This window comes from Dendrobates tinctorius, unplaced genomic scaffold (assembly GCF_039654945.1).
Source record: "Dendrobates tinctorius isolate UK_male_01 unplaced genomic scaffold, ASM3965494v1 ptg000015l, whole genome shotgun sequence".
NCBI classification, from domain to species: Eukaryota; Metazoa; Chordata; class Amphibia; order Anura; family Dendrobatidae; genus Dendrobates; species Dendrobates tinctorius.
Genome location: NW_027361683.1, coordinates 58,561,672 through 58,586,315, shown reverse-complemented (window position 1 = coordinate 58,586,315; position 24,644 = coordinate 58,561,672). Strand labels below are relative to the sequence as shown.

Here is a 24,644-nt window from a genome sequence, read left to right as displayed (position 1 = left end):
TTTTTTAAAATTTTGCAATTTTCATACTTTTAATTTTTATGCCCTTAAATCAGAGAAGTATGTCACAAAAAATAGTTAATAAATAACATTTCCCACATGTCTACTATACATCAGCACAATTTTGGAACCAAAATTTTTTTTTTGTTAGGAAGTTATAAGGGTTAACCCCTTAACCCCCAAGGGTGGTTTGCACGTTCATGACCGGGCCAATTTTTACAATTCTGACCACTGTCCATTTATGAGGTAATAACTCTGGAACGCTTCCATGGATCATGGTGATTCTGACATTGTTTTCTTGTGACATATTGTACTTCATGCTAGTGGTAAAATTTCATTCATATAACTTGCGTTTATTTGTGAAAAAAACGGAAATTTGGCAAAAATTTTGAAAATTTAGCAATTTTCCAACTTTCAATTTTTATGCCCTTAAATCACAGAGATACGGCACACAAAAAACTTAATAAGTAACATTTCCCACATGTTTACCTTACATCAGCACAATTTTGGAACCCACATTTTTTTTTCTTAGGAAGTTATAAGGGTTAAAAGTTGACCAGCGATTTCTCATTTTTGCAACACCATTTTATTTTTACGGACCACATCACATTTGAAGCCACTATATGATAGAAAATACCAAAAAGTGACACCATTCTAAAAACTGCACCCCTTAAGGTGCTCAAAACCACATTCAAAAAGTTTATTAACCCTTCAGGTGCTTCACAGGAATTTTTTGAATATTTAAAAAAAATGAACATTTAACTTTTTTTCACAAAAAAAATAATTCAGGTTCAATTTTTTTTATTTTACCAAGGGTAACAGGAGAAGTTGGACTACAAAAGTTATTGTGCAGTTTGTCCTGAGTACGCTGATACCTGATATGTGGGGGGAACCACTGTTTCGGCGCATGGCAGAGCTCAGAAGGAAAGGAGCGCCGTTTGACTTTTTCAATGCAAAATAGGCAAGAATTCAGATCGGACGCCATGTCACGTTTGGAGAGCCCCTGATGTACCTAAACAGTGGAAACCCCCCACAAGTGACCCCATTTTGGAAACTAGACCCCCCAAAGAACTTATCTAAATATGTGGTGAGAACTTTGAACCAACAAGGGCTTCACAGAAGTTTATAACGTACAGCCGTACAATTAAAAAATCATATTTTTTCCACAAAAATGATCTTTTCACCCCCAATTTTTATTTTCCCAAGGGTAACAGGACCCTAAAAGCTATTGTGCAATTTGTCCTGAGTACGCTGATACCCCATATGTGGGTGTAAACGACTATTTGGGCTCATGGCAGAGCTCAGAAGGGAAGCAGCACCATTTGACTTTTTTGGCTGGAATTGAGATCGGACACCATGTCGCGATTGGAAAAACCCTGATGTACCAAAACAGTGGAAACCCCCCACAAATGACACCATTTTGGAAACTATACCCCCCAAGGAACTTATCTAGATGTGTGGTGAGAACTTTGAACCCCAAAGGCTTCACAGAAGTTTATAACGCCCGGGCGTGAAAATACAAAAATTGTATTTTTTCCACAAACATGATCTTTTAGTCACCAATTTTTTTTATTTTCCCAAGGGTACCAGGAGAAATTGGACCCCAACAGTTGTTGTCCAGTTTGTTCTGAGTACGCCGATACCCCATATGTTGGAGAAAGCTACTGTATGGGCACACGTCGGGGCTCGGAAGGGAAAAAGTGATGTTTTGGAATGCAGACTTTGATGGAATGGTCTGCGGGTGTCATGTTGCTTTTGGAGAGCCCCTGATGTACCTAAACAGTGTAAACCCCCACAAGTGGCCCCATTTTGGTAACTAGACCCCCTAAGGAACTTATCTAGATGTGTGGTGAGCACTTTGAACCCCCAAGTGCTTCACAGAAGTTTATAACGCCCGGGCGTGAAAATAGAAAAATCATTTTCCAGGACGTCCACCTGACAGCACTATGGAGGACGTCCTCCTCCTTACAGGGACAGGAAAGCACACAAGAGGTTAAAAGGCCATGTCCCACCCCCTTTCCCTCAGTGTTTTTTCCTGTCCCTGCACGGAGGGACACGCGAGAGCTTACCGGAGGGACCCAGGGGATCGTGCGGCCGGTCCAATCCTTCCCCTGTCAAGAGGTCCCGGGGCCGAAACTTCCCGGTGGGGAGTCCCTCGGCTCCAAAGGCCAGGAGCAGGACGGCGCTCCTGGAGGGAGCCGTTCCTCCCGGTGGGGGGGCTCTCGGCTCCAGGACGGGTCGGCTCCCCGCAGGCGGCTGGCCGTGCGGGCACCGACAGAAGTGGGCGGCAGGACAACGCCGACGGCTGGGCAGTGGAGGCCGGAGCGCCATAGCAGGAATGGCTCCCTGCACGCGCCGAGCGCGGTCGCGCGCAGATGCCCGGCAGGAAGTGGAGGCGCGGCTTACCAGCGTCACATCCGGTGACGTCAGACGCCGGTTTCAAATCCAGGGCGCGCGCGCTCCTGGACCAAAGCGTTCTCCAGAGTCGTCACAGGTTGTTCCAGGCTGTGTGACTGCATCGGACGCCAGGGGATGGAAGGCAACACTGCATCTGGTGGAGGGGTAAGTGCGCATAGCGCAGACCACCCTCCCCACCCGTCCCCACAGCCCAGATCTGATGAGGTGCCCCCTTATGTTATCAGGAAAAGGGAACCCCGGCTGAGTCCCCCTCGGGGAAGGACCCGGCGAAAGCCACCGCCAAATCAGTCAGATGTCCGGTGTGCAGAGTAAAGCTGCCAGACACCTATAGCAAGACCCTATGTGGTCCCTGTACCTCCAGGGTCATAGGTGAGGAACAGCCATCTCTACTTTCCGAAATGAGGTCGCTGATAAGGGAAGAGATTCAGGCCTCTACATCCCGGCGTCGATCCCCCAGCCCTGGGCCAGGTCGCAAGCATCCGAGGTGGGAACCAGTCCCAGTATCAGAGGCGAGCTCTAGCGAGGGATCCGATTTCCGGGACTCAGATCAGGAGGAAGAAGACGAGATCCTGGGGGATAGTCAGGAGCAGAACAGAAAGTACCTATTCAGACTGGAGGATACGGACGAGCTGGTACACACGGTCAGAAATACCATGCAGATGGAAGAAGTCCCTAAGCCACAGTCCAGACAGGACTTAATGTTTGGAGGACTGGTGTCCCGCAAACAGGTGGTGTTCCCTGTGAGCGAGCACATCAAAGCAATGATCCGGGAGGAGTGGAAAGAAGCAGAGCGTCGATTGACACTCTCCCGAAACTTTAAAAATAGACTGCCCTTCGATCCCGAGGAAACTCGGGCGTGGGAAGAAGTCCCTAAGATCGACGTCCCGGTCGCCAAGGTTACTAAGAAGTCGGCTATCCCAGCCGAGGACTCATCCGGTCTTCGAGACCCGATGGATAGAAAGGCGGACGTCTTGTTAAAAAGAGCATGGGAGACGTCGGCGGCCCTGATTAGAGCCAACATAGCAGCCACCTCGGTGGCCAGGTCTATGTTCCTGTGGTTGGGGCAGTTGGAGGAACACCTAACCAACAAGACCCCGAGGTCAGAGATACTAGCATCTCTTCCTCTCTTGAAATCAGCCACGGCGTTCCTGTCGGATACGTCGGCGGAATCAGTTAGGTTTGCGGCCAGAAACAGCTCCCTCTCTAATGCGGCCCGGAGAGCAGTCTGGCTTAGATCCTGGTCGGGGGATAACCCTTCTAAGGCCAAGTTATGTGCCATCCCTTTCTCGGGTCTGAGGGTGTTTGGTCCAGCCCTGGATAATATCCTTGAGCTGGTGTCCGATAAGAATAAGGGATTCCCGGAAGAAAAGCCCAGGCGGTCCCAGTCCTTTCGGAGAGGCTCCTTCTTCAGAGGACAGTTAGAGTTTAGGGGCCGGGCGAGGTCTAATAGAAGCTCCTACAAAGGCTCCTTCAGCCAAAGTGGGAGGAACAGAGGTCCCCCATTTGCATCGACATCTAGATCGAGGAGACAATGACGCCATAGGCATTGGGGGGAGACTTCGCCACTTTGCAGCAAACTGGTCACGAGTCACCAACAATCAGTGGGTCCTCAGAACCATCAGAGAAGGTTACAGGATAGAGCTCTATTCTCCTCCCCCCGACAGATATATTGCCCCCACTGTCGTCCAGGAGGACTCCGCAATGTGGTTGGATCTTCAGGACATGTTAGACTCAGGAGTCATAATACCAGTTTCACCGTCAGAAAGAGGGAAAGGGCACTACTCTTCCCTGTTTGCAATCACAAAGAAATCCGGCGAGGCCCGCACCATCATAAACCTGAAGCCACTAAATGCTTGGGTCAGATACAGGAGGTTCCGGATGGAATCAATCCGATCCGCAATTCCTCTGATAGACAGGGACGCAGTTATGTGCACCCTAGACCTAAAAAAGGCATACTATCAGGTTCCTATTCATCCCTCATCCCAAGGCCTACTAAGGTTCGCGATCAGTTCACCAGCCCGGACCTGCCATTTCCAGTTCCAGGGTCTTCCATTCGGCCTCAGCTCCCAGGATCTTTACAAAGCTGGTGGTAGAGGTGGTGGCCTACCTGAGAGATCAGGGTATTGTGATTGTGCCGTACCTGGACGACTTCTTACTGGTGGCAAGATCCAAAGAAGCGCTCATCCGAGACAGGATCCGAACAACTACTGTGATGGAGTTCCTGGGCTGGGTGATCAACTGGGAGAAGTCGGACCTCACACCAGACACCAGAAAGGTATTCCTGGGAGTCCTCCTAGACTCAGCCGACAGAATATCCTGGCTACCCGAGCAGAAGCAGAAGTCCATTCAGGCCAGAACCAGAGGCCTGTTGAGGCGTCAATGCTCCATAAGGGAAGCAATGGAGGTCCTGGGCCTCATGACGGCCTGCATCCAGTGTGTCCGTTGGGCCCAATTCCACTCGCGGTTGTTACAAAGAGAGATTCTCGCGAGGTGGGACAGGTGTCAGGCGTCGCTAGACAAACCCCTAAGGCTCTCAGGACGAGTAAAGGAGTCCCTTCGCTGGTGGTTACAGGCCAGGAATCTTCAGGTGGGCGTGCATTGGACAACCTCTCCATACGTGGTAGTCACCACAGACGCAAGTGCGTGGGGATGGGGAGCCCACATAGAAGGGAAGATCTTCCAGGGGAAGTGGCCAGCAAGCATCAAGGCCAGATCCTCCAATTTCAAGGAACTCTTCGCGGTCTGGGAAGCGTTGCGGAGAAACCGGTCGGTACTAAAGAGTCGTCATGTCCGCATTTTATCCGACAATACAACGACAGTGGCATTCCTGAAACACCAAGGAGGAACCAGACATCAACCACTACAGGCACTGGCGGAAAAGATATTCACGTGGGCAGAACGGACAGTTCGATCCGTGACCGCTGTACATCTAGAGGGTTCCCAAAACGAAGTGGCAGACTACCTGAGCAGACAACAGATCCACCCGACAGAGTGGGAATTGAACGTAGAGATCTTCGACCAGCTTTGTCAGCGCTGGGGGAACCCCAGTCTAGATCTCTTCGCAAGCCGGAAGAACTCGAAGGTTCCCAGATTCTACTCCCTAAATCCGATGGACCATCCAGAGGGTGTAGACGCCCTGAGTCAGACTTGGGGAGAATCCCTCTCTTATGCGTTCCCACCACTGGCCCTCATACCGGCAGTGCTCAGAAAGATACGCGAGGACCACGCAAGAGTGATATTGATAGTGCCATACTGGCCGAGGAGAAGCTGGTTTTCCCTTCTGGGAGCCATGGCAGTAGAAGATCCAGTCGAGCTGCCCTTGTGGGAGAGCATCATCCACCAGGGCCCGATCCACCACCCGGACCCAGCAAGACTCCATTTATCGGCTTGGATCCTGAGAGGGACATCCTGAAGGCAAAAGGATTGTCAGAGCAGGTCATATCCACCCTACAGGCCAGCAGGAAGCCGGTGACGTCTGCAATTTATCGGAAGATATGGAAGAGATTCTGTCTGGAGGGTGGCAGGTCCGGGCTCGTGGCAGGTACCCCTGATCTCCCTAACATACTAGGGTTCCTGCAGGCAGGTTTTAATAAAGGCCTCAAGCCCAGCACTCTAAAAGTCCAGGTTTCAGCTTTGAGCGCCTTCTTTGATTATCAGTTAGCTGCACATCCCTGGGTGATAAGGTTTATAAAAGCCACACAGCGCCTGCGCCCCACGATTAGGCAGCTCACCCCGCCATGGGACCTGGGCCTGGTACTTCGGTTCCTCTGCTCGGACACTTTCGCCCTTAGTGAGAAGATAGCCATCCCTGCTCTCACTCGTAAAATGGCCTTTCTAGTAGCCATTACCACGGCCAAAAGAATAGGGGAGATCCAGGCCCTATCCACTAAGGATCCATACCTCCAGATAAGAGAGGATAGTATAATCCTAAGGTTAGACCCGGCATTTACCCCGAAGGTAGCCTCTACAAGAAATCTGAACCAGGAGGTAGTGTTACCCTCTTTCTGCGATAATCCCCGAAATGAGAAGGAGCGGCGGCTCCACTCGCTAGACGTGAGGCGCGCAGTTATAGAATACCTAGAGGCCACCAATAGTTGGCGTGTCGACCCGAATCTGTTCGTTCTCTTTGGAGGTAGGAATAAAGGGAAGAAGGCCTCTAAGGCGTCCATAGCGCGTTGGATTACCTCAGTAATCTCGGACGCCTACCAGGCTGAAGGCGCCAGCCCGCCTGATTCCTTAAAAGCCCACTCTACAAGGGCGGTATCGGCCTCATGGGCCGAGCGGGCGGGGGCGTCAGTTGATCAAATTTGTCGAGCGGCAACCTGGGCTAGTCTTAATACATTCTGCAAACACTACAAACTAGATGTGTTAGCTGGCCAACAAACCGCATTTGGGAGAAAAGTTCTCCAAGCAGTAATCCCACCCTGAGGAGGTGCTTTGGTACTCTCCATAGTGCTGTCAGGTGGACGTCCTGGAAAATAGGTATTAGACCTACCGGTAATGATGTTTCCAGGAGTCCATCCTGACAGCACGGGTAGTTCCCTCCCTGTTATGTTATACTATGTTGTATTATGTTATGTCATATGCTGTAATATGATTGTTTCATTAAACCGTTACTAGCATCATCCACCTTGTGGTACTTGTCAAATCACTGAGGGAAAGGGGGTGGGACATGGCCTTTTAACCTCTCGTGTGCTTTCCTGTCCCTGTAAGGAGGAGGAGGACGTCCTCCATAGTGCTGTCAGGATGGACTCCTGGAAACATCATTACCGGTAGGTCTAATACCTATTTTTTGCACAAAAATGATATTTTTGCCCCCAAATTTTTATTTTCCTAAGGGTAACAGGAGAAATTGGACCCCAAAAGTTGTTTTGCAATTGGTCCTGAGTACACTGATACCCTATATGTGGGGTTAAAACACTGTTTGGGCGCATAGCAGAGCTTGGAAGGGAAGGAGCACCATTTGACTTTTTCAACGCAGAATTGGCTGGAATTGAGATCAGACGCCATGTTGCATTTGGAGAGCACCTGATGTGCCCAAACAGTGGAAACCCCCCAATTCTAACTCCAACCCTAACCCAGCCCTAACCCTAGCCCTAACCCTAAACATAATGGGAAAATGGAAATAAATACATTTTTTTAATATTATTATTTTTCCCTAACTAAGGGGGTGATAACGGGGGGGTTTGATTTACTATTCATGGCGGTTTTTATATTTGGCAGCTTTCACATGCTAAAAGACGCTTTTTATTGTAAAAATAGTTTTTGCATCACCACATATTGAGAGCTATAACTTTTCCATATTTTGACCCACTGAGTCATGTGAGGTCTTATTTTTTGCAGGACGAGTTGACGCCTTTTTCCTGGTATCATGTTTGGGCACATAACATCTTTTGATCGCTTTTTATTCCGATTTTTGGGACGCAGAATGAACAAAAACCAGCGTTTCATGAATTTCTTTTGGGGGGGGTGCGTTTACACCGTTCCGCGTGTGGTAAAATTGATAAAGCCCTTTTATTCTTCGGGTCAGTATGGTTACAGCGATACCTCATTTAGGTTGTTTTTTAATGTTTTGGCGCTTTTATGCAATGAAAACAATTTTATATGAAAAATAATTATTTTTGCATCGCTTTATTCTGCGAGCTATAACTTTTTTATTTTTTCACTGATGATGCTCTATAGTGGCTCGTTTTTTTGCGGGACAAGATGACGTTTTCAGCGGTACCATGCATATTTATATGCGTCTTTTTGATCGCGCGTTATTGACTTTTTGTTTGGCGGTATGATAATAAATCATTATTTTTTGCTTTGTTTTTTATTTTTATTTTTAAAGGGGTTAACTAATGGGACTGTTTTATAGGGTGGGTCGTTCCGGACGCGGCGATACCAAATATGTGTACTTTTATTGTTTGTTTTTTTATTTCCAAAAAATGAATTTATTAGGGAATATTTTTTTTTTATTTATTTAGCGATTTTTTTTTTTAAATTATTTTTACTTTTTTTTAACTTCATTACATTGTCCCAGGTGGGACATCACTGTCCTGTGACAGGTCAGCGATCTGTCACATCAGCAATCTGTCACAGGCACTGCACAAGGCTTCCTCCTTGCCTGCGCTTTGCAGGCATGAGGAAGCCAGCTCCCTGCAGGCCCCCGAAGGTCCCCGTTGCCATCTTGGATTTGGGGACCTGCAGGGATGGAGTCCCCCGCAGCAGCGCTGCACATTGCGCTGCTGTGGGAGGCTCAAGGAAGCACGGAGAGAGCCCTCTCCCTGCCGATGCTTCCCTTTAACCCCCGGTACACCGCGATCGTGTTTGACTGCCCCTGACACATTGTGCCGGGTGTCAGCTGTGATAATCAGTGGGCACCGCTGATCGCTGTCACGTACTATCCCGTCCCTGGGAATTAAGTCCCAGGGCACATGGACGGAATAGTACGTCACATGACAGAAAGGGGTTTAACCAGTGATTTCTCATTTCTACAACAAAATTTACAAACCCATTCTTTTAGGGACCACCTCACATTTGAAGTCACTTGAGGAGTCAATATGACAGAAAATACTCAAAGTGACACCGTTCTGAAAAATGCACCCCTCAAGGTGTTCAAAACCACATTCTAGAAGTTTATTAACCCTTTAGGTACTTCACAAGAAGTGAATAAATGTGGAAGGAAAAAATGAACATTTTACTTTTTCCCCCAAAAATGTATCTTTGGACACAATTTTTTTTAAATCTTGTCCAGGGTTTCAGGAGAAAATGAACCACAATATTTGTTGTGCGATTTCTCCTGAGCACACCGATAACCCATGAGTGGAGAAAGACCAATCTTTAGGCGCACGGCAGTGCTCAGTAGGGAAGGAGCATCATTTGAGACTTTGATTGTCAAATTGGCTGGAATAGAGAGCGGAAGCTATGTCGCATTTGGAGAGCCCCTGATGTAAATAAAGAGTGGAAACCCCATGTAAGTGACCCCATTTTGGAAACTAGACCCCCCCATGGAACTTATCTAAACGTGTGGTGAGCACTTTGAACCCCCAAGGGCTTCACAGAAGGTTATAACGTAGAGCCTTAACATTAAAAAATCATTTTTTCCACAAAAATGATCTTTTCACTCCCAATTTTTATTTTCCCAAGGGTAACATGACCTGAAAAGTTATTGTGCAATTTGTCCTGAGTACGCGGATACCCCATATGTGGGGGTAAACCACTATTTGGGCGCATGGCAGAGCTCGGAAGGGAAGCAGCACCATTTGACTTTTTTGGCTGGAGTTGAGATTGGATGCCATGTCTCATTTGGAGAGACCCTGATGTGCCTAAACAGTGGAAACCCCCCATAAGTGACTCCATTTCGGAAAATAGACCCCTCCAAGGAATTTATCTAGATGTGGGTTGAGAGCTCTGAACCCTCAAGGGCTTCACAGAAGTTTATAACATAGAGCCGCAAAATTAAAAAAATCATATTTGAAATGATCTTTTCATCCCCAATTTTTATTTTCCCAAGGGTAAAAGGACCCCAGCATTGTAATGTATTATACCTATGCTGAAAGCTGCTGACCGCATGCTGTGAGCATGGTCTCAGCAGCTTTCCGTAGCTGAATGACCCGGAGGTTGTCATGACACCTCCTGATCATCATGGCACAGGTCGGGCCCCACGATTACATCGAGGGGACGCCGACCTGAGACAGAGGGAGCCCCCTACCCTCTGCCTCCCCCCTGAACGCTTTGATTGCAGTACTCAGGGGGTTAACAGCCAGGGACGGTGGGGGCGCAGCTCCTGGCTGTCAGTGCAGGAAGCTCAACCACTGCAGTGCTGAGTTCCTACACTGATCAGGCAGGAGAGGCTGAAATTTCAGCCTCTCCTGCCCCATCGCTGCTGTGTTTGGTCGGTCAGATTGACTAACCAATCACAGCGCTTGGGGTGCAGGGACTGATTGCAAGCATCCCTGCACTCCTTGCCGTGCCTGACAGCTGTCGGCACTGAACTGTCACTGCGTGTTTACACGCAGTGGCAGTTCAAAGCCATGACGTGCACAATCAGTGCTGGTGCGGTAACTTACAACCGCCCATGACGTACTGTGCACGTCAATGGACATTAAGGAGTTGAGAGGAAAAGGAAAGCTTGGGGAAGCTGCGGGGAAGAGGGATGACTCCAGTGAGGGTTGAACGGTATTTAGATGATTATCCTGATAGGGAGGTGGCATGTTTGCTGAAGGAGGGTTTTCGGCTTGGTTTTCAGATACCTTGAGTTGTGAGGGAGGTATCTGTTTTGGTTCGAAATTTGAAGTCTGCTATGGAGCTGCCAGAGTTAGTTGGTCAAAAATTGGGTAAAGAAGTGTAGTTGGGGAGGATGGCCGGCCCGTTTCAGGCATTACCATTGCCACATTTAAAGATTTCTCCGTTGGGTTTGGTCCCAAAGAAAGAACCAAATAAGTAACGATTGATGCACCATTTATCATACCCAGAGGGAGGGTCGGTCAATTACGGCATTGATACTGAGTTGGTATCGGTGTCTTGAGTGTCATTCGATAAGCAGTAGAGTGGGTAAGGTGGTGTGGTCAAGGTGCATTGTTGGCCAAGGTAGATATAGAGGCGGCGTTTCATTTGTTGCAGGTCCATCCCGACAGTTTTCACCTGTTGGGTTGTTTTTGGGAAGGGCATTATTACGTTGATTGTTGTTTGCCCATGGGATGTTCGGTATCATATTCTTATTTTGAGAAGTTTAGTTCTTTTTGGAATGGGTGGTTCGCACGGAGGCAGGTGCAGATTCCATTATTCACTATCTTGATGATTTTTTGTGTATTGGACCTTCTGGGACTCCGGTGTGTGCAATATTACTGTGGACTATGGAACAAATTAACACAAAAAATGGAGAAAAAGTGCAAAATATTTCAGAAACGTAAGAAATTTATTATACATAAAAATCGTACTGACAATTATAAACAACATCTACAATGAAGGAATCGGGTAATATCAGCTGCTAATTGTCCTGTCCATATAATATTAAGTAAAAAAGAGCCAAGTGCTTCTTGTAATGATGGGCCATAAAACCGGGACACAAGTGTAGGGAAGAACCCAGGTGCGCATCCTGAGAAACAACCCCGTTATCCCGTGCTAAAGTGCTTACCCATCGTATGCTCCAGGACAAGTGCAGCGCCGCCACGACGCGCGTTTCGCCTCTTTCTCAAGGTGCGCACCAAAGTATTATATTAATATATTTATATATAGATATGTTGCTTTAACAGTTTGGGAACCTAGCCTTAGCACCATCTTGAGTTGTGCTCACGGCGTTCTTTCTATATGAAAGGTAAGTAACGACCGCTGCTGCATCGCTGGTGAGATCTGCCTGTTTGGCAGCTCACTAGCGACCATTTAGCGATGCACCAGCGATCCTGACCGGGTTGTATCGTGGTCGGGATCGCTGGTGCATCGCTAAATGTAAAGGGGCCTTTAGAGCTATTTCCCATTGTGGTAGCCGTGGAGGTGTGGGGGGAGGCGTTGAGAAACAAGGTGAGGTTTTTGTGTGATAATATTGAGCGTAGTGCAGAGTATTAATCACTTGTCAGCACATTCTCCCCCCGTGGTGAACTTGATGCATCATTTGGTACTTCGATACTTGCATTTGAATGTATGGTTGAGGGCAAAGCATGTGCCGGGAGTCAAAAATTCCATTGCTGATGCAATTTCTCGCTTTCAGTGGGGCTTATTTCGGAAGCTGGCGCCGGAGTCAGAGCAGCACGGAACACATTGGCCGGAGAGCTTATGAAATTTGGTATGGGATCAGCAATAAAGTTAATGGAGGCATCGGTTGCGCCGGGAACGTGGCATCGATATAATTCAGTGTGGGACTATTGTTATAGGTTGGAGTCGAGTACAGGGAGTTGTCAGTCTGATGAAGATAGAGTGGAGTTTTTGTTGTTATACGTGATCGGCCGGTCATGTGAGGGGAAGGGGGTGTCGATGTTGAATGGGCGAATGGCGGCATTGGCTTTTGCATGGCGCAAAAGATGTTGCCAAGACTTTTGTGATGTGACGAGCATTGAAGGGGTACAGGAAAAGAAGGGCAGTTTGAGATTGGAGGCACCTGATTTCATATGCTGGGTAGGATGTTGGCAGCATTGGAGAATGTGTGTCAGTCTAGATATGAAACATTTTTGTTTCAGACGGCTTTCAGTTTAGCTTTCTTTGGCGCATTTCGAATAAGTGAATTAGATAGAAAGAATTGTGGTCATCAAGGGGGTTTGCAATTTCGTGATATGGTATGTGAACCCCGGGTTATTCATTGTATACTTCGGAGGTCGAAGACATACAGTGGGGCAAAAAAGTATTTAGTCAGTCAGCAATAGTGCAAGTTCCACCACTTAAAAAGATGAGAGGCGTCTGTAATTTACATCATAGGTAGACCTCAACTATGGGAGACAAACTGAGAAAAAAAAAACAGAAAATCACATTGTTTTTTTTTCATTTTATTTGCATATTATGGTGGAAAATAAGTATTTGGTCAGAAACAAGCAATCAAGATTTCTGGCTCTCACAGACCTGTAACTTCTTCTTTAAGAGTCTCCTCTTTCCTCCACTCATTACCTGTAGTAATGGCACCTATTTAAACTTGTTATCAGTATAAAAAGACACCTGTGCACACCCTCAAACAGTCTGACTCCAAACTCCACTATGGTGAAGACCAAAGAGCTGTCAAAGGACACCAGAAACAAAATTGTAGCCCTGCACCAGGCTGGGAAGACTGAATCTGCAATAGCCAACGAGCTTGGAGTGAAGAAATCAACTGTGGGAGCAATAATTAGAAAATGGAAGACATACAAGACCACTGATAATCTCCCTCGATCTGGTGCTCCACGCAAAATCCCACCCCGTGGGGTCAGAATGATCACAAGAACGGTGAGCAAAAATCCCAGAACCACGTGGGGGGACCTAGTGAATGAACTGCAGAGAGCTGGGACCAATGTAACAAGGCCTACCATAAGTAACACACTACGCCACCATGGACTCAGATCCTGCAGTGCCAGACGTGTCCTACTGCTTAAGCCTGTACATGTCCGGGCCCGTCTGAAGTTTGCTAGCGAGCATTTGGATGATCCAGAGGAGTTTTGGGAGAATGTCCTATGGTCTGATGAAACCAAACTGGAACTGTTTGGTAGAAACACAACTTGTCATGTTTGGAGGAAAAAGAATACTGAGTTGCATCCATCAAACACCATACCTACTGTAAAGCATGGTGGTGGAAACATCATGCTTTGGGGCTGTTTCTCTGCAATTGGGCCAGGACGACTGATCCGGGTACATGAAAGAATGAATGGGGCCATGTATCGTGAGATTTTGAGTGCAAACCTCCTTCCATCAGCAAGGGCATTGAAGATGAAACGTGGCTGGGTCTTTCAACATGACAATGATCCAAAGCACACCGCCAGGGCAACGAAGGAGTGGCTTCGTAAGAAGCATTTCAAGGTCCTGGAGTGGCCTAGCCAGTCTCCAGATCTCAACCCTATAGAAAACCTTTGGAGGGAGTTGAAAGTCCGTGTTGCCAAGCGAAAGGCCAAAAACATCACTGCTCTAGAGGAGATCTGCATGGAGGAATGGGCCAACATACCAACAACAGTGTGTGGCAACCTTGTGAAGACTTACAGAAAACGTTTGACCTCTGTCATTGCCAACAAAGGATATATCACAAAGTATTGAGATGAAATTTTGTTTCTGACCAAATACTTATTTTCCATCATAATATGCAAATAAAATGAAAAAAAAAACAGACAATGTGATTTTCTGGATTTTTTTTTCTCAGTTTGTCTCCCATAGTTGAGGTCTACCTATGATGTAAATTACAGACGCCTCTCATCTTTTTAAGTGGTGGAACTTGCACTATTGCTGACTGACTAAATACTTTTTTGCCCCACTGTATATATAGTAAGTAGTGATACTCGTTGCTTGGGTTTTCCCGAGCATGTTCGGGTGTCCTCCGAGTATTTTGGCGTGCTCGGAGATTTCGTTTTTGTCGTCTCAGCTGCATGATTTGTGACTGCTAAACAGCTTGAATACATTTGTGGAATGCCTGTTTGTGGTACTAGCAGGTACGCAGGATGCAGTGACGAGACGGTCTGGTGTTTCTAGTAATAACTTTTATAGGTAACTATCCGCACGGGTAGTCTAAGCAACCGAACAAATAACAGGAATTGTCCTCGCAGGGACTCAATACAAGCAAACACGGAAATATGAGAACACGACTAAGTCCGACAAAAGCCGGTCACGATAGGGCCGCGGTATGGCCGACTACGGGTCCTTAGCTATATAGTGTCACTTAACCGTCCCGATGTCCCTCGGCATCTTGGACGATGGTTCTTCGGCGTAGCAGCCAGTGGGCCCAGCCACTGAAGATCTTTCATAGTCTTTGAGCGTTCCAAAGCTCCAGTAAAGCAGGGGCACAACAGGCCCTGGAGGAGTCCTTGGACAGATGGGCAGCAGCCCCTGGATAGGGACAAGCAGCGACAATGCAGGGTGGTGGCTGGCAGGCCACCAGCGCAGCCAGTGACTGCAACGGGGGACCCGTGGCAAGCAACGGCCCGGCCCTTGCCGCGGACTGGATCGGGACAGTGGTGGCCGCCAACGGCACAGAACTAGCCACGGGTAGAAGCGGGGCGGCGGCGGGAGACAGGCCACAGCCTCGGGCTGAAGTGAGGCGGCAGCGGCCGCTGGTGTCCATGAGCAGGCCACAGCCGCGGGCAGGAGCAAGGCGGCAACGGCCGCGAGTGACCACGGGCAGGCCACAGCCGCGGGCTGGAGGAAGGCGGCAGCGGCCGCTGGTCGACGCGGGGCAGCGGTTCGCGGACGGTCGTCTTGGCGTCGTCCCACTGATGTCCAGGGGGAGTATCTCTCCTGTCTCTGGCCTCCTTCCTGGCTCCAGTGAGTCGCTCTGGCTCTCTGTCGCTCCCACGGTCTCCTGCTCCTTCTGTCTCGTTCTGCTGACTCACTGTGACTCGTGTTCCCCGCCCCTTTTATGTTGGCTCCTCCCCCAGCCCAACTGTCAGTCTCCACGGTCCGTCCCTGAACTTTCCCCCGGAACCCAGGCGACCGTCCCCTTGGTTCCGACCCGGACACTCGGCTGGGACTCTCTCCCACATGTTTGTTAGGGAAGTCCCACATGTATTCAGCCTGTCTAGAAGTCGCAAATCATGCAGCTGAGACAACGAAAACTAAATCTCTCAGCCCGCCAAAATACTCGGAGGACACCCAAGCATGCTCGGGAAAACCCGAGCAACCTCGCTCATCTCTAATAGTAAGGGTTGGATGGTGGAACTATGGGCGGTGGATGGATTAAAGGAATGCCCGGTATATAGAACGTCTCAATTTCTGTTGATGAGAGGCGAAGCTGGGGGGTTCTTTGATGATTCACCAGGATAGTTTGGCTTTGTCTAAATTTGTTTATATCCATATTCAAGAGGTGCTTAAGTGTGATTGGCATGGAAGATTCTAAATTCGTGTCCCATTTATTTCGTATAGGGGCAACGCTGGAAGCGGCCAGGTGGGGCCTCAGTGCAGCGGCGGTGCGCAAGATTGGGAGATAGGAACAATTACGCTTTGCATCATATATTTGGACAGGGATGTTGGATGTTTAACAGTGGAAAAGGGGATTGCAAATTATAATTTTTCTTTTGATGGTTTTTGTCTTTTGCAGATGGTTCGCTGTTGGTAATGGTGTTAGGACACACATATGTGGTATGGGGAGCTTTACATGCTGACATCAGACCGGCTGGCAGGCAACTCGGGTTAAGACAGGATGAGGCAACGGTCAGGTGGATTGGGGTTAGTGGAATGCTCAGGTCCAGGTTGGTTCCAGAATTCTACTCTCATATGGGTTTGAATTGACCCCCAGATGTTTTATTGATTCACGCAGGGGGTAATGATTTGGGGGTCCGCACTTGCAGCTCACCTGGGGATGGTCATTGTTTGGTCTGATATTTTGGCTCGTTTGGCATGGAGATACGGTCGTTCAGTGGAATGTTTATACAAGGCTCGGATTAAGGTTAATCAGGAAGTGTCATGTTTTCTGGCTAAGAATGGGGTGGTGGTAGTGCGGCATGGCGATCTGGAGGTACCGTCCAGGGAGCATTTACACCGGGATGGGGTGCATTTAACACCTATCTGTATAGATATTTGGTAACTGGGTTTGAAAGAGGGTTTAGAGGAGGCCATTAAGGTGTAGAGGGACATTCATGCATAAAGTGTCATGCATGTCTGTCGTGGCGGGAATGGGTCTGTGGAGAGCCAGGTGATGGTAGCAAAGGGGGGGGTTGGGGACCCATTTAGGTGTATCAGTTACCTACCCCTCCCCTCTTTTGCAAGGGGTGACTACTGGGTTGAGGTCTCAGCGGGACAATTTAATTGGTGGCACCATTCAGTAGGGTCCTCGAACCGGTGTGGTGCAGTTGAGGGCATAAGCATGAGGGTCCTTGAACTAGTGTGGTACGGTTGAGGGCCTAAGGTGCGGCTGATGGCGCAATAAAAGTTTGGTACACTGCTTTCACAGATCCCGCTCCTTATTTGTCACGATCTTTTTATGTTTAATTCTTGTAATGTAAATGTTAATAAACAGGGCTGCTGTGGCCTATTTTACCCAAAAGGTTTGGTTATGTGTCTGTGGTTATTATAGTTGTAAGGGTTACGTAAGATGGTGGTTGAAATGGAGGGGGGGTCAGAGATTTCAAGGTCAAGTGTTCTTATGGTACTTTGTAGTGTTGAGCGATACCATCCGATATTCAGAAATATTGGATCGGATTGGATCGGCCCGATACACAAAAAGTATCGGGTATCGCCGATTCCGATACCGGAAGTCCCATTCAAGTCAATGGGACAGAAATATCGGAATTAAAAAAAACCCTTTCTTGCCATGTACATCCTGTTCGGGAGGGGGGAAGAGTGTGGGCGGTGCGTGGGCGGACACTGTGCGTGTCTGTGTGTGCGGGCGGGGTCTGTGTGGGCCTCTCGGGGGTCTGTGCCGACTGTCGGGGGCCTGTGCCGGCTGCCAGTGGTCTGTACGGGCCTGTCGGGGGCCTGTGCCGGCTGCCGGTGGTCTGTACGGGCCTCTCGGGGGTCTGTACGGGCCTCTCGGGGGTCTGTACGGGCCTCTCGGGGGTCTGTACAGGCCTGCCGGGGGCCTGTGCCGGCTGCCGGGGGCCTGTGCCGGCTGCCGGTGGTCTGTACGGGCCTCTCGGGGGCCTGTGCCGGCTGTTGGTGGTCTGTGCCAGCTGCCGGGGGCCTGTGCTGGCTGCCGGTGGTCTGTACGGGCCTCTCGGGGGCCTGTGCCGGCTGTCGGTGGTCTGTACGAGCCTCTCGGGGGCCTGTGCCGGCTGTCGGTGGTCTGTACGGGCCTCTCGGGGGCCTGTGCCGGCTGCCGGTGGTCTGTACGGGCCTCTCGGGGGCCTGTGCCGGCTGCCGGTGGTCTGTACGGGCCTCTCGGGGGCCTGTGCCGGCTGTCGGTGGTCTGTACGGGCCTCTCGGGGGGCCTGTGCCGGCTGTCGGTGGTCTGTACGGGCCTCTCGGGGGCCTGTGCCGGCTGTCTGTGATCTGTGCCGGCTGCCAGGGGCCTGTGCCAGCTGCCGGTGGTCTGTACGGGCCTCTCGGGGGTCTGTGCCGGCTGCCGGGGGCCGGTGCCGGCTGCCGGTGGTCTATACGGGCCTCTCGGGGCCTGTGCCGGCTGTCGGTGGTCTGTACGGGCCTCTCGGGGGCCTGTGCCGGCTGTCTGTGATCTGTGCCGGCTGCCGAGGGCCTGTGCCGGCTGCCGGTGGTCTGTACGGGCCTCTCGGGGGTCTGTGCCGGCTGCCGGGGGCCGGTGCCGGCTGCCAGTGGTCTGTACGGGCCTCTCGGGGCCTGTGCCGGCTGTCGGTGGTCTGTACGGGCCTCTCGGGGGTCTGTGCCGGCTGCCGGGGGCCTGTGCCGGCTGCCGGTGGTCTGTACGGGCCTCTCGGGGGCCTGTGCCTGCTGTCGGTGGTCTGTACGGGCCTCTCGGGGGGCCTGTGCCGGCTGTCTGTGATCTGTGCCGGCTGCCGGGGGCCTGTGCCGGCTGTCGGTGGTCTGTACGGGCCTCTCGGGGGTCTGTGCCGGCTGCCGGTGGTCTGTACGGGCCTCTTGGGGGCCTGTGCCGGCTGTCGGTGGTCTGTGCGGGCCTGCCGGGGGTCTTGTGTGTGTGCAGGCATCGTCCGATGGGACAACGAGTCCCATCGGGCGATGCCTGCTACAATGACAGTGATTGACACATTAGCCAATGATGGGACAGTAGTAGTCCCATCATCCGGCTAATGTGTTGAATGTAAAAAAAAACAAACATACTACATATATACTACATTCATACAACATACATACATAATACATACATACTACATTCATACAGCATACATACATACTACATACTACATACATGCTACATATATACTACATTCATACAACATACATACATACTACATACATGCTACATATATACTACATTCATACAACATACATACTACATACATGCTACATATATACTACATTCATACATACATACTACATACATACTGCATACAATACATTCATACAATACATACATATAGACAAGTACATATAACATAGAGTACATACTCACCATCACTTGTCACTTTGATCCCCGAAGCCAGTGTCATCTGTGGAAAAATATGAAAATAACAAACAAACAATATACTCCCTGATCCGCAGAAATCCACGCGTGTCCCATGCCGATCTCCCGTGGAGAACAGCATCAGCTGATGCGACCGCTCTCTACGGGGCTCCAGGAATCCAGTGACGGGAGGTAGGTATCCTTCCGCACTGTATTCCTCCGCCACTGTAAAAAAATAGTCCTACAACAGGACAATGACCCAAAGCACACGTTCAAATTATGCAAGAACTATTTAGGGAAGAAGCAGGCAACTGGTATTATATCTGTAATAACCTTATTGAGCTGTTGTGGGAGCAGGTTGACCGTATGGTAAGCAAAAAGTGCCCATCAAGCCAAACCAACTTGTGGGAGGGGCTTCTGGAAGCATGGGGTGAAATTTCTCCAGAGCACCTCAGCAAATTAACTGCTAGAATGCCAAAGGTCAGCAATGCTGCTGCAAAGGGAGCATTTTTGATGAAAGCAAAGTTTGAAGGAGAAAACTTTTTCAAATAAAAATCTTTTTTTCAAACCTTGTCAATGTCTGGACTAGAATTTAAATTAATTTGGCAACTCATATGATTAATAAAAGTATGAGTTTTCATGGCAAACACACAATTGTCTGGGTGACCCCAAACTTTTGAACGGTAATGTAATATATATACAGTATATAATATAGTTTGTGTGTATATGTGTGTATGCATGTATGTATATGTATGTATATATATGTGTGTGTATGTATATATATATATATACACTCACGGGCCACTTTATTAGGTACACCATGCTAGTAACGGGTTGGACCCCCTTTTGCCTTCAGAACTGCCTCAATTCTTCGTGGCAGAGATTCAACAAGGTGCTGGAAGCATTCCTCAGAGATTTTGGACCATATTGACATGATGGCATCACACAGTTGGCGCAGATTTGTCGGCTGCACATCCCTGATGCGAATCTCCCGTTCCACCACATCCCAAAGATGCTCTATTGGATTGAGATCTGGTGACTGAGGAGGCCATTTGAGTACAGTGAACTCATTGTCATGTTCAAGAAACCAATCTGAGATGATTCGAGCTTTATGACATGGCGCATTATCCTGCTGAAAGTAGCCATCAGATGTTGGGTACATTGTGGTCATAAAGGGATGGACATGGTCAGCAACAATACTCAGGTAGGCTGTGGCGTTGCAACGATGCTCAATTGGTACCAAGGGGCCCAAAGAGTGCCAAGAAAAAATTCCCCACACCATGACACCACCACCACCAGCCTGAACCGTTGATACAAGGCAGGATGGATCCATGCTTTCATGTTGTTTACGCCAAATTCTGACCCTACCATCCGAATGTCGCAGCAGAAATCGAGACTCATCAGACCAGGCAACGTTTTTCCAATCTTCTACTGTCCAATTTCGATGAGCTTGTGCAAATTGTAGCCTCAGTTTCCTGTTCTTAGCTGAGAGGAGTGGTACCCAGTGTGGTCTTCTGCTGCTGTAGCCCATCTGCCTCAAAGTTCGACGCACTGTGCGTTCAGAGATGCTCTTCTGCCTACCTTGGTTGTAACGGGTGGCAATTTGAGTCACTGTTGCCTTTCTATCAGCTCGAACCAGTCTGCCCATTCTCCTCTGACCTCTGGCATCAACAAGGCATTTCCGGCCACAGAACTGCCGCTCACTGGATTTTTTTTCTTTTTCGGACCATTCTCTGTAAACCCTAGAGATGGTTGTGCGTGAAAATCCCAGTAGATCAGCAGTTTCTGAAATACTCAGACCAGCCCTTCTGGCACCAACAATCATGCCACGTTCAAAGGCACTCAAATCACCTTTCTTCCCCATACTGATGCTCGGTTTGAACTGCAGGAGATTGTCTTGACCATGTCTACATGCCTAAATGCACTGAGTTGCCGCCATGTGATTGGCTGATTAGAAATTAAGTCTTAACACACAGTTGGACAGGTGTACCTAATAAAGTGGCCAGTGAGTGTATGTATATATATATATATATAATATAGATAATTAGCTGAAGAGCCCGGCGTTACCTGGGCATAGTGACCAACTGTGGTTAGTTATAACAAATTATAATGATTATATTGCACATAAAAACATTTCACATCATATATTCAACACTACAGATTTGCAACACAAATTAAACGATTACCCAAGTATTGATAGTATTTTATTTTCAACTCATTCCAGATTTTTGGTTTTTCCTTTCAGTGCAAAGATGAACAGATTTTTGGCAGTTCCAACTCCTGAACAAACCACGTATAGTTGACCATGAGAAAAGCATGGAAATTGCAAATCAATCCCTACTACTTTCAAGGACTCAGCATTGTTAATGGACATTGCAAATAGCAGTTGAACTGGAAACTGGAGGCTTTTGAAATCTAAAAACAAATCACATGGAATGAGTGGAATTCTTGGAATGAAAATGTCCTCTCCTTTGGCACATCCTGTTTCTGAGCTGTGTATCTAACCCTATCCTGTTTGATAATGTCTGCTGAGCTGTGTACCTAATCCTCTCCTGTGTGATACTTTCTGCTAAGCTGTGTATCTAATCCTATCGTGTGTTACTGACTGCTTAGCTATGTATCTAATCCTCTCCTGTGTGATACTGACTGCTGAGCTGTGTATCTAGTCCTATCCTGTGTGATACAGTCTGCTGAGCCGTGTATCTAACCCTATCCTGTGTGATACTGACTGCTAAGCCGTGTATCTAATTCTATCCTGTGTAATACTGGCTGCTGAGCCGTGTATCTAATCCTATTCTGTGTGATACTGTGTACTGAGCTGTGTATCTGATCCTATTCTGTGTGATACTGACTGCTGAGCCATGTGTCTAATCCTCTCCTGTGTGATACTGACTGCTGAGCTGTGTATCTAATCCTATCCTGTGTGATACTTACTGCTGAGCCGTGTATCTAATCCTATCCTGTGTGATATTGGGCTCCCCCTGCAGTCTGTGTCAGAGGGTGGTCTGTGTTGGCACGGTAATAAATTGTGTTATTTCCAGCTTTACAGAAGGACGATAACACCATATAAATGATAAGAATAATAGGCCAAATTGTTTGGTGAATTGGAATGCGCGGGGTTAAAATTTCGCCTCACAACATAGCCTATGACGCTCTTGGGGTCCAGACATGTGACTGTGCAAAATTTTGTGGCTGTAGCTGCGAATGTGCAGATGCCAATCCTGGACATACGGGAAGCAAGGTGTGCCACAGTCCGCGCTGCTGAGTCCACAAAATCACCTGGGATGCAAGATGTTGTAACAAAGTACTTCTTTATTCCTTCCTACGCGTTTCGGCGCCCTTCTTGGCACCTTCCTCGTCGTCTGTCTCTGTTTCCGTCGTCTGTCTCTGTCTCCGTCGTCTGTCTCCGTCGTCGTCTGTCTCCGTCGTCATCTGTCTCTGTCGTCATCTGTCTCTGTCATCGTCTGTCTCTGTCATCGTCTGTCTCTGTCTCCGTCGTCTGTCTCCGTTTCCGAGGCCGGCTCCATCGTCGTCTGTCTCTGTCATCGTCTGTCTCTGTCTCCGTCGTCTCTGTCTCTGTCGTCGTCTGTCTCTGTCGTCGTCTGTCTGTTTCCGTCTCTGTTTCCGTCTCTGTCTCCGTCGTCTGTCTCCATCGTCTGTCACTGTCATCATCTGTCTCTGTCTCCGTCGTCTCTGTCTCTGTCTGTCTCTGTCGTCGTCTGTCTCCGTTTCCATCTCTGTCTCTGTGATCTGTCTGTCTCCGTCGTCTGTCTCTGTCTCCGTCTCCTGTCTGTCTCCGTTGTCGTCTGTCTATGTCTCCGTCGTCTGTCATCTCTGTCGTCTGTCTCTGTCGCCGTCATCTGTCTCTGTTTCCGTCATCTGTCTCTGTCTCTGTCCCTGTCTCTCTGTCTGTCTCCATCATCTCTGTCGTCGTCTGTCTCTGTCTGTCTCTGTCTCCGTCGTCAACTTCTGTCTCCGTCGGCTCTGTCGTCTGTCTCTGTCTCCGTCTGTCTCCATCGTCTCTGTCTCCGTTGTTGTCTGTCTCTGTCGTCGTCTGTCCCCGTTGTCTGTCTCTGTCTCCATCGTTTCTGTCTGTCTCTGTCGTCTCTGTCTCTGCCGTCATATGTTTCTGTCTCTGTCTCCATCATCGTCTGTCTCTGTCTTCGTCTCTGTCTCTACCTCTGTCTCCATCGTTTCTGTCTGTCTCTGTAGTCGTCTGTCTCTGTCTCCGTCGTCTGTCTCTCTCTGTCTCAGTCATCTCTGTCTCTGTCATCGTCTGTCTCTCTCTGTCTGTCGTCTGTCTCTGTCATCGTCTCTGTCTCTGCCTCTATTGTTGTCTGTCTCTGTCTCCATCGTCTCTCTGTCTCTGTCTTCTGTCTCTGTTGTCGCCTGTCTGTCTCTGTCGTCTGTCTCTGTCGTCTGTCGTCTGTCTGTCGTCTCTGTCTCTGTCGTATCTGTCTCCGTCGTCGTCTGTCTGTCTCCGTCCCTGTCGTCTGTCTCCGTCGTCACTGTCTCTGTCTGTCTTTGTCATCATGTCTGTCTCCATCGTCGTCTGTCTCTGTCTCAATCGTCATCTGTCTGTCTCCATCGTCGTCTGTCTCCATCGTCGTCTGTCTCTATCTCTGTCTCTGTCGTCTCTGTCTCCATCGTCGTCTGTCTCTGTCGTCGTCTGTCTCTGTCTTTGTCTCTGTTTCCGTCGTCATCTGTCTGTCTCCGTCATCATCTCTGTCTCTGTCTCCGTCATCATCTCTGTCTCCGTCATCATCTCTGTCTCTGTCATCATCTCTGTCTGTCTCCGTCATCATCTCTGTCTCCGTCGTCTCTGTCTCCATCTCTGTCGTCTGTCTGTCATCTGTCTGTGTCTATCTCTGTCATCTCTGTTTCTCCATCATCGTCTGTCTCTGTCATCGTCTGTCTCTGTCATCGTCTGTCTCTGTCATCGTCTGTCTGTCGTCATTTGTCTCTGTCTCCGTCGTCGTCTGTCTGTCTCCATCGTCTGTCTGTCGTTGTCTGTCTCTGTCTCCGTTGTCTCTGTCTCCGTCATCTGTCTCCATTGTCTCTGTCTCCGTCATCTCTGTCTCCGTCGTCCTCTGTCTCAGTCTCTGTCTCCGTCGTCTGTCTGTTTCTGTCTCCGTCGTCTGTCTCCGTCGTCGTCTGTCTCTGTCTCCATCTCCGTCTCCGTCGTCTCTATCTCTGTCTCTGTCGTCTGTCTCCGTCTCCGTCTGTCATCTCCGTCGTTGCCTCCGTCTCTGTCTCTGTTGTCATCTGTCTCTGTCGTCTCCGTCTCTGTCTGTCTCCGTCGTCTGTCTCTGTCGTCTGTCTCTGTCTGTCTCCATCTCTGTCTCTGTCTCCATTGTCTCTGTCTCTGTCTCCATCTCTGTCTCCATCTCTGTCTCCATCGTCTGTCTCCATCTCCGTCACCGTCTCCATCTCTCTCTGTCTCCGTCTGTCTGTTTCCATCGTCTCTGTCTATGTCTCTGTCTCCGTTGTCTCTGTCTCCGTTGTCTGTCTCCGTTGTCTGTCTCCATCATTTCTGTCTGTCTCTTCCTGTCTGTCTCCGTCGTCTGTCTCCATCTCCGTCTCTGTCTGTCTCTGTTTCCGTCGTCTCTGTCTATGT

At 48.9% G+C, this 24,644-nt stretch overlaps 1 protein-coding gene across 1 annotated transcript in view; it reads left to right on the top strand.

Annotated features, from left to right (window-relative positions):
* CEP85 (centrosomal protein 85) overlaps nucleotides 1-24,286 on the top strand; it is a 193,726-nt gene extending 169,440 nt beyond the window's left edge. Inside the window, exon 14 of the mRNA XM_073564674.1 lies at nucleotides 21,273-24,286. Within this exon, the coding sequence (XP_073420775.1) occupies nucleotides 21,273-21,283 (11 nt within the window). The 3' untranslated portion in view covers nucleotides 21,284-24,286. The remainder of the gene's footprint in view (nucleotides 1-21,272) is intronic.
* Nucleotides 24,287-24,644: the final 358 nt, after the last annotated feature.